Genomic DNA, 10,867 nt, shown 5'->3' with positions numbered 1-10,867 from the left:
ACGTTTGTATTTGGGGTAAATTTGTATGGTAAATAAACGAAATAGTACTTTAAAAAACACAAGATGGAAACAATCTTGTTTTACTGTCATTATTCAGTAATATTGGTTCATTAAGTTTGTTGAAATACTTAAATCTATAAAATGGAATAAGAATATATATTGTTTTGTGATATCTTAATAATGAAGACTTAAAAAAAAAAAAAAAAGGTAGAAATGGTTAAAAACAATAAATAATGTGTATTTTTTTTAAACTCACTTAAATTCAGATTTACACTTTAAAATGTTATTTGGAAAAATAATTGATAGCTATTCAGAATAAAATAATAATGTTTTTAATGTTTGATTTGATTTCTTAAAATGAATTCAGTTTTCTATTTTTATATTATATTTAACATATCTGTGGGGAAATTTAAAAACTATACATTTTGCAGTATCTAAATGATTTCGTTTTTTATGTATGTAAATTTAATAAAAATGATTCCTTTAGTTATTTTAGATGATTTGTCAGGTCAAAACTTGATTTTATTCATTTCTTAGAGAACAAATGGAATCGCTTACGTGTCGATTTATTTCTCGTGTCTTTTCCACTGTTGTCTGAGTTAATTCTGCCCTCACATCATTTACTCCTCCCTTTGTGCGACTAAATGGCTGTAAATTAGCATTAATCCGCACTGATTCCACTCCTTATATCTAGAATAGAATCGAATAGAATAGAATCGAATCGAATAGAATAGAATATAGATCCCTTTGTAATTACATTAATGGGCTCGAGCAGCAAATGGACGATAATGCTTCAATAAAATCACGGATTTAACAAGAAATGCGTTTTATTCTGGGAGTGCCGTGGAAGTACATTATTATAGGAGTGTTTCTAGTTTAGTAAAAAAGTAACAAAGTAGTGTAAAATAGCACGCGCAATTAAACCAACATTGTGGTGATCCGACGTCCCTCCGCCGGGTCGAAGCCTCGCTCTGATATTAAATCAGCTTATTTTATTGGATGTAATTTGGAGGAGAAATCAAAGCCAATTAGAGGTGGGATGGAGGAGGGAGGGGGAGGGGGTTGGAGGGCTGTGATTGGTGGTGCTTTGGAGGAGCCGTTAAGCTCCTCCCCTTTCCTCTAAACTACATTATAATGCAACGAGCCTCCCTTTTAAGCACAAACCGAATTTGCTTTCATTTAGGCCCATCTTTATATTTCCTAAATAGGTGTTTTGGTTTTTTTGGGGGGGTGGTGCAGGTGGTGCAGGTGGTGGAGTAGCATTTCGCTCTGGAGCGGTGCGCAATGCTCTCTCACGCCGACCTCCTGGACGCTCGCCTCGGTGAGTTAACGTCACCAAACTCCGGTCTGCAACTCTACTGTAAGCTGGGTCACTTCTTCTAATACTCCTTTTTATTCTCTCCGCTGCTCAATGTCGTCACTTCTGCCTCTTATCTGCTCCGAAACACGCGCGTAATTCATTGGAAACGTAATTATTATTTTTATTAACGCCACATTAGTGCGTAATTGGACCGGAGCGTTTTAACTCAGATTTTGGCGCGCGGTGCGTGAGAAGGATTTAAGAGGCAAAGTGGAGTAGTGCATGTGTGTGTGTGTGTGTGTGTGTGTTTAAATGTTCACATTTATGTGTTTTTACTTAGTGTTTGATGATGAGTTCTGACCCGGTTCTGATTCTGCGCAGGGATGAAGGATGCCGCGGAGCTGCTGGGGCACAGGGAGGCGTTAAAGTGCAGGGTGGGCAGCGGGGGGCCTGACCCGGGTCACTGCGGGGAGCTGGGCTCGGGTCCGGACGGGGTGGTGGTGGAGGGGACCACGATGCTGCCTCCGGGCGAGGACGGAGGAGGAGGAGGAGGACAAGCTAACCCGGTGGTTCAGGTGAACAGCAACAGCAACAACAACAACAGTAAAGATCAGGAGAAACAACAACAGAACCAGAACCAGAACCAGAACCAATCGTCCCAGAAGCAGAAGCGCCACCGGACCCGCTTCACGCCTGCGCAGCTCAACGAGCTCGAGCGCAGCTTCGCTAAGACGCACTACCCGGACATCTTCATGCGCGAGGAGCTGGCGCTGCGCATCGGCCTCACCGAGTCCCGCGTGCAGGTCAGTGCGAGTTTGCAATCTGCACAAAATGCACGACACACACGCGCACACACACACGCGCCTCAGCGGGAAAAACCTTATTTCGTTAGAAAACGGACAAATTCTATCCGTGTTTAGTCCAAAAATCAGCTTTATAATGTGTGTTAAAATTGTGAAATATACATTAACTCATCCATGTCAGTACATAAATAATATATAAACAATATACAATTAAAAAAACAAAGAAAACGCGTCTGTATAATAATAATAAACTAAAAATGTTACGAAAAATAGTGAAACAGCCCATGCTAGGCTTCAGTAAAATTCTGTAAACGTCACTGAAATAATGTGAATTTGTAATAAAGCATGAGGACAGATCCTTGTGCCTCAGCAAATACAGTATCTCATACGTTTGAATTTTACACTTTACTTTGAAGGGTCAGTGGGAGAAAAGGCTCAGCGAAAAAACAATAACTTCGTTAGAAAACGGTTACGAATATACGTGTTTAGTCCAAAGTCATGTGTTAAAATACATTAACTCATCCAAATTAGTACATAAATAATATAAAAACAGTGCAATTAAAACAATATATAGAAAACTCATCTGAAACAGTGTGTATAAGAATAAAAAACCAAAAACGTAACGAATAAAGTGAAATAGCCCAGCTGCATGCCTTCAATAAAAACATTCTGTAAACATCAGTGAAATAATGTGAATTTGTATTAAAGCATGAGGACAGATCCTCGTGCCTCAGAAAATACAGTAACTAATACGTTTGAATTTTGCACTTTACTTTGAAGGGTCAGCGGCTCTCAGCGGGAGAAAAAAGCATTCAGGTTAGTGTGCAAAATAAACACGAAGGATAATTTAAAAGAAATGTGTATTTGTCAGCTGACTCAGGTCATTTCACTGTGTCATTCATCTTAATTTAAATCTAATGTGGCAAGATAACAAATAAACCAATTTATTTTCCGATTTGGTTGTAATTTATTAGCATTTAAATCAACATTGCTCTGCAAAAGTAACAATTTTTCAACGGAATAACTCAAAATGAACAAATAACGTCATTAATTTAGAGGTAAATTACACATCGGGTTTAAATCCGATGGGAAAAAGTCATTTATTATCATCAAAGAACGAAATTATCAGAAGAAAATAACAAACACGCGTGTTTAAAAAATGTTTATTTTATATTATATATTTACAAGATTTGAAACACGAACAAATAAAAACAGATTAAAATGAATATAAAAAAATCTGAATAAAAAAAAAAACAAACAATTTCAATATAATACACATTTGACTCGTTCAAATATTTGTGCATGTTACCAGATATTTTTTGGTTTGATTAATTAATTTAACATTTAAAATCGAGATTATTTAAAACCTCATGTTTCAAATCAATTATATATAGCTACAAATATGGGTATATATATATATATATATATAGAAAATAATTTCTTAAAGTTAATTCAGTTTTATATATATGCACAATCACAATCATTCAATGATGTTTACATTTAAAAAATATTGTCATTACAGTAATAAATAATTTTTTTCCGTATTTCAAAACAAAAAACATTTTTTACAAATGAAAATATACATAATATAAATAAATTGTTTAACGTCACAGAATCAGAATCCGATATACTTTATTCATATAAATGCTTTTTTTTTAAACAGACGCTCCAGAAATTTTTCGAATGAAAGAAAGAAACTAAAACAAATATAATACAGTCAAACAATGCCTGTTATTTTATGTAGAAATATAACATTTAAAGACTAATTACGCAGATAACACAATCCCTCAAATGGATTTTTGTCTTTTTATTGAAATGTCTTTTAAAAATGATCAACATTTTTCAACTATTCTGATGATAAATTGAGGTGAATCCACGTTTTATTTCTGTTTCCTTTAATACATCAACATTAGAGTCAGTGCTGACCTTTATTACTGTTTTTAAGAACTAAAGATGATGGTTTTCTGTAGTTTTTCTGTGCTTTATTTTGCTAGTTATGCTGCGTAAAGTCCAATAGAAGAGGGTGATGTTATTGCACAGTTTGCAGTATTAAATGTAACCATGAGGAGGAGGAGGAGGAGGAGGAGGAGGATGTGGACTCAGGATGAAGGATTGCGTTTTCCTTTCCTGGTGCAGCTCTAATACATTTCACGGCTGGATACGCAGAGACTTTCTCCTCCTCACATTAATCACCTGCTCAGTGGAATAAAGCAGCAAACAATATCCTCAACTGTATCTTTATTAGAGACACTGCAGACAAAGCAATTACTCTGTTAGAAATGGAAGAACATTTCACATGTGTAACATCTTTCTGTTATATATATATATATATATACAGTATATTATTATTAGAAGTATGAATTCTTCATTCAACTTTGGAATATTTTACGCATGGATGAGTAAAAATTAATTCATTAATTTAAACAACAGATTTGACCACATCTGCAAACAACTAATAAATGATCAGAATACGTTTTATTTCCACTTATAGATTTAAAACAATACGAGGAAGTTGTTTTGGCGCAACAATAATTGTTGAGAAAAAAGACTAGAACAAGGATAACAGTGCAGTAACGAAATGAAATAATAATAATAATAATAAAATATAAGGAGTGACAACAAAAAACACTCCATTTAAAAATATTTATTTGAAGAATATATTCCCATAGAAACACAATAAACAAATAATATACGTGGGAAATAGCTACCAATTATAACGATAACAGTAAAATAATTTATATTTAATAAACTATTACAAATGTCCTTGAAATTTGTTTTATTTTATCAATAATACTACAATCAAAATATGGAATATAATAGAGATTATTATTATGGGTCACAACGAAATTATAAAGCTGGTAAATAAAGAACTAAAAATAATAAATAATATAATTATGTGCAGTGCAAAGGGAATGGGTATTTTCAGATTTATAATAATAATAATAACATGTGAGTAATGTATACGTATATAAAAGAAATATGCTCATCCTTAATACTAATGCTACTAAAAATAATAATTTTAACTGATAATAAATCTCTGAACCACAGCCTTATACGTCATCGTGTCTTCATTGTTTTGTGAAGTACAATAAAAAATGTAAAGTAGTTATTGTTTATCCTAAAACCGACTCGTGTTTGAAACGTGTTATTTCATTATAGTTTGTCATGAATTTACAATCAATGTCTTATTTAATCAAATGCAGATTATATCATATAAATGTAAATATTGGGGCAAAAATGGAAATTTTTCCTTCACACATATATATATATATAAATAAAATAAAACACATACGATAACTTTAGAGTGAACTACACACATAGAATTACAGCTACTGAGAAAATGTTTTTAAAGGGTTCATTTATCACGATTTAATGTCGACAAATAAACCATAAAGCTACATATATTTTTAATATAATGCAGGTGATGATGATGACAATTATGCACTGTTGGCCTTTCCTTATTTATTTATTTGTATTCCCTTAGCAATAATAACAATAATAATAATAATAATAATAATAATAATTATCATTATTATAATTAATATTGTTTCATTATTCTGTAACATGCCATTAGGATCAGGTTTTTGGTCCCGACCATAGAGAGAAGATGAAATATCTTTAACGCACAGTGATAATGATAAATTAATTAAGCCAGAGGTGTCCAACTCATTCTGCATGGTTCGGGGGCCAAATACGGACCAGTTTGACCTTAAGTGGGCCACAGATTTTAGGTGGAAAAATAAGCAAAGTTAACATTAATGTGCCCTGGTTTGCATTTCCAGCACTTATAAATGATATATAAATGATATATAAATGATATATAAATGATAGATAAATGATAAAATATCTGAGTATGTCAGTCCCTGCTACATCTTCACTTAAATTTACCTGATTTGGGGACATTTGGATTTTGGTGGGTCTTGGACAACTGATCAAAACTAAATAAATAATGTCTCTCAAGTCGAACTTGTCTTTTATTTTGAAAGAAACATTTCTTTGGACAGACATGCTATGAAATGCCCGTTTCACAGGAAAATACATAGATTTATGTTTAAAAAAAAGATTATATATGTGTTTGTTATCAACAGATATTTTTGAAACACTAAATTTGGTTGGTTGAATTCTAAAAAAAAAGTGGGTCATGATTTTATGACCGTGACAAAATGTGGGTCCCAGGGTGAGACCAGTTGAGAACCCCTGAAGGCCGGATTTGGTCCCCACGCCTTAAGTTTGACACAAATATTCCGACCTAGGGCTGCACGATTATGGCCCAAATTATATTCACGATTATTTTTGATCAATATTGTGATCACCATTATAATCACAATTATTTATTATGTTAGGATAAAAATCTGTTTTTATTACACTACTTTTAAACAAACAATATGTACAGTTTACAGTGCAAAATGAAACTTTAAATAAGAATTATTCTAAAAACACGTTTAAAAAAAATTAACCCAAGTATTTAAAATGTACCAAAGGCTAATGAAATAAATACATTATGACAGAGTGCAAAACCCGTTTTTTTAAATGTGAATTTAATGGTGCCAAATAAAATGGATTAATTTTACAGCCCTACAGTATATCACCCAGTGTCTCTGTGCCCTGGTTCCAGAACTGTTGAAAATAAAATAACCAAAATAAGCAAAGTAAACATGAATGTGTTCTGGTTTGCACTTCCATGTATAAATGATACATAAATGATAAAATATCTGAGTATATCAGTGCCTGCTGCAGGATTTGGGAACATTTTGTGGAATAAATTGAGGAAAATTTGCTAGATTTCGGAAAATTTAGAGTTCTTTCAACAATTTGAGATTATAAATAACTGCCGTCATGTGACATAAGAAGTGGAAAACGAGCTCTGCAAATCTTGTGGATTTGAATTGATCGTTTTTGTATTGCTGAAATATCTGAATTAGTTGGTAATTTACAAAATAGTTCATGTTTTTTCTGTCATTTTTACTTTCTCGAGGGGGCCTAATTTGACTCTCTAAAGGGCCGTATTTGGCCCCCGGGCCTTGAGTTTGACAGATGTGAATAAAGCAAACACTGGAAGTAGACTCTGACCCGGTGTGACCCGATCTCTCTGTGCATGCAGGTCTGGTTCCAGAACCGTCGCGCTAAGTGGAAGAAGCGTAAGAAGACCACCAACGTGTTCCGGGCCCCGGGGACCCTGCTGCCCACCCACCACGGCCTGCACCAGTTCCCCTCCGCCATGGGCGACGGCCTGTGCTCCTTCCACGCCAACGACACCCGCTGGGCCACGGCGGGCATGCCGGGCGTGTCCCAGCTGCAGCTGCCCCCCGCCCTGGGCCGCCAGCAGTCCATGGCCCAGTCCCTGTCGCAGTGCAGCCTGGGGGCGGGGCCTCCGCCCACCTCCATGGGCCTCTCGAACATGTCGTCCAACGGCTCCGGGCTGCAGTCGCACCTGTACCAGCCCACCTTCCCCGGCATGGTGTCCGCCTCCAACGTGGGGGGCTCCCCGCAGCTGTGCAGCTCTCCGGACAGTGACATGTGGAGAGGCACGAGCATCGCGTCACTGCGACGCAAAGCGCTCGAGCACACAGTGTCCATGAGCTTCACTTAGACTAGACTGCAAGCTCCTGGTCCTGGAACCTGATCTCCATCCTGGTCCCATCATCCAGTCCATCCTGAGCTCGTGCGCACCGGGACTCGGACATGCGCTGTGCGTCTCCAGAGGACGAGCCTGTGTCAGCTCTCACTCATCATCAACGCGCATGTATTTATTTATTTATTATTGATTCATGATCACACACAGGACGGAGGAGGGGTTCTGTGGATGTTAGGGTCTCCGACAGATCCCTCCGCCTACCCCACCCCACCCCCACCGCTGCTCGTGCACATCCACATCCACGAGGAGGGACACCGTCAGTACATCCTCAGGTCTCACAGTTAAAGTAGCAGGAAAACTGGTCATTTATTACAGTGGTTCTCAACCTTTTCACCCCCAACTGTAGCTGAACATTCTAGAACAGTCATGTGGAGACAGGACCATCTATAAGGGGGAATAAAAGAGAGATTTTTGGGGTCCATCCATAAAGTCAGTAAAATGATGGTCCATTGTTCTATGAATCTGTGATAACCACATTTATTTATTCATCTGAATAATATCCACTGTTATCCAGGAACGTTTATTATTATTATTATTATAGTCATCTTAAAGATGGAAATCCTGGTTTTAATCACTAATAAAATAGTTCAAAGTGACCAAAAATGGTGGAAAAGATGGTGAAACAGGATTTTAAAAACCACAGTAATTGGTTAAAAGTTGCAGATTAAAGTGGACAAAAACAGACAGAAAAGGTGGTAAAAAGTGTCAATATTTGAACAATTAGTTGAAACTGGCAAATAATGGACATTAATGTGGTGAAACTTGCAAAAATCAACATATGTGACATTAGGTGGAAAAGGTTTATAAGTGCTGAACATGACTGGAAAGTGGAAAAAATGTGCAGAAAGGGCATTAAATGTGATGTAGAAGTGTCAGAAATGAGAGAAATGTAACAAAAATACATTAAAAGGAGCAAAAAAAGTGATAAAAATAGATTAAAATATGGAAAGTTTGGTGAAGCTGCAGAAAAGTGGTAAAAATGAGCAAAAATGATCTGAAATTGTTCTTGAAGGCATCTGACGACCTCCTCCCAGTGTCTCACGACCCCAAGGTTGAGAACCCTGATTTATAATACCATACAAACTCATGACTCAGCAAAACTCAGTCAAATGAAACGGCCTCAGTCTATAAAACACGACATGGTGTTTTATTTTTGAAGAACTAAGTTTGAAAAGCCATTCTTTACTTTTTTTTTTTTTTTTTTTTTAAAGTAAAGATATGTCAAGAAAAAATAGAATTAAATATATAGAATGTCTTGAGATTGGCGCCAAACACAATGTGTTCAACAGAAGAAGAACCAACCTAAAGTCTCAAAAGTTTGGGAACATTTCACTGAAAACTTCTACTTCACCTGAGGTAGAACTAACATCTGTGAAAAACATTCATTCATTTATGTACATTAAGAATTGTATTTTTTAAACCTTTGACCACGCCCACAAACTCTGCATATGAACATTACATCATGTCTCAGTTTTACGCCCTGAGGCCGTTGAGTTTTGCTGAGTCATGAGTACCTGAGACCCGAGGATGTCCTGTAATGTACACGGTACGTGTACTGGAGGTGAACCCAGCACAGACGTGTCCACAGGGGACCTGAATGCATGTGTGCAAAAGTCAAAAAAGGTTAAAGGCAGATATGATGTGTTCTATAGGATGTTTGTGTAGCAGAAACACATTTTGGGGTCAGTTTGTGATAACTTTGCTTTCCAGAATCACGTCTGTGCTGAAGAAGACTTTCCTAAATATTTGAGCCTTTTTTGATTTTTGTTTTTTGTTTCATGGACATGTTTATACCGATTCAATGTATACAAGATCAAATAAAAACCATTTTCAATTATGGCCCAGTGTGCAGCGTTTACTTTATTAAATAAGACACCTTTTTATTCACGTTAATGTAATATTTATAAAGAATTTAAGCCTGTTTAACCATTAAAGCGTCATACTGACCCACAGGTGTCAAACTCAAGGCCTGGGGGCCAAATCTGGCCCTTTTGTGCCATAGTTTGCACTTCTACGTATACATGAAACACTAAATATGTAAGAAACCGACAATATCCAAGCAATGTGACAGATATCAGTCCCAACAGGATCTTCACTTTAAATTTATGACTTCTATTTAATTAGGATAAATAATATGTCATAATGTAAGGAAAATTAAAAGATTTTGTAAGAATTTTAAGTTTTTTTTCAACAGTTTAACATTAAAAATGACTAAAATAATGTGATATAAGCACCAGGAAAACTGTGAGCACCTGTAAATATTGTCGAGTTTCATTTACACAATGATTCATGTTTTCTCTGCCATTATTTACTTTCTCCTGCGGGCCACATTGGATGCTCCGAATTGTTCAGCATCAAGTTCAGCCCGCTTCAGAAAGTAAAAACATCTAATTCAGGTGTAGAATACATATCTCAGCGCCTTAAGATACAAAAATTCTATTAAAATCCACAATAATTGCAGATCTGAGTTTTCCACGTCTTATACAGTATCACATGCTGGCAGTTATTTTTAATCTGAAATTGTTGAAAGAACTCAATTTTTCCAAAATCTGGCAAATGTTCCTCAAAATGTCAATATTGGAACAATTAGTTTAAACTGGCAAATAATAGACATGACAAATCATGACTGTGGTTAAATTGGCAAAAATAATCATGAAATATGGTGAAAAGAGGTTAAAAGTGACAATAATGGGTCAACATATGTGACATTAGATGGAAAAGTGGTAGAAAGGGTTTATAAGTGATGAACATGTCTGGAAAGTGGAAAAAATGTGTAGAAAAGTCATTGAAATGTGATGTAGAAGTGTCAGAAATGAGAGTAATGTAGCAAATATAAATTAAAAGGAGCAAAAATATGGCAAGAAAAAGTGATGAAAATACGTAGCTTAAAATATGATGAGTTTGGTGGAGTTGCAGAAAAAGCGTAAAAATAAGCAAAAATTGGCTCGAATTATTGAGAAAATATTCTTAGTTTCTTGAAGGCATCTGGGAACCCCCTCCTAGTGTCTCATGACCCCAAATGAGGTCCTGACCCCAAGGTTGAAAACACCTAATCTAAAGAGGGAAAGATGATAAAACAGAGATGAGTAAACTGAGATGATAAAACAGAGATGAGTAAACAGAGATGAG

General features: G+C 35.8%; 1 protein-coding gene across 2 annotated transcripts; it reads left to right on the top strand.

Moving 5' to 3' along the window:
- Nucleotides 1-1,258: 1,258 nt before the first annotated feature.
- Nucleotides 1,259-8,210, top strand: LOC114473608 (homeobox protein orthopedia B-like). Of its 2 annotated transcripts, XM_028463343.1 has the most exons (4): nt 1,259-1,360; nt 1,682-2,103; nt 2,884-2,919; nt 7,205-8,210. In XM_028463343.1, the coding sequence occupies exons 1-4, from the start codon at nt 1,285-1,287 to the stop codon at nt 7,691-7,693; spliced, it is 1,023 nt and encodes a 340-aa protein (XP_028319144.1). In that variant the 5' UTR covers nt 1,259-1,284; the 3' UTR covers nt 7,694-8,210. The 2 variants fall into 2 exon arrangements, with proteins under 2 accessions (XP_028319144.1, XP_028319145.1); XM_028463344.1 differs by lacking the exon at nt 2,884-2,919.
- Nucleotides 8,211-10,867: the final 2,657 nt, after the last annotated feature.

Source organism: Gouania willdenowi, chromosome 12 (genome assembly GCF_900634775.1).
Source record: "Gouania willdenowi chromosome 12, fGouWil2.1, whole genome shotgun sequence".
NCBI lineage: Eukaryota > Metazoa > Chordata > Actinopteri > Blenniiformes > Gobiesocidae > Gouania > Gouania willdenowi.
The sequence above is the reverse complement of the archived record's forward strand: the minus strand, read 5'-3'. Positions and strand labels throughout refer to the sequence as shown.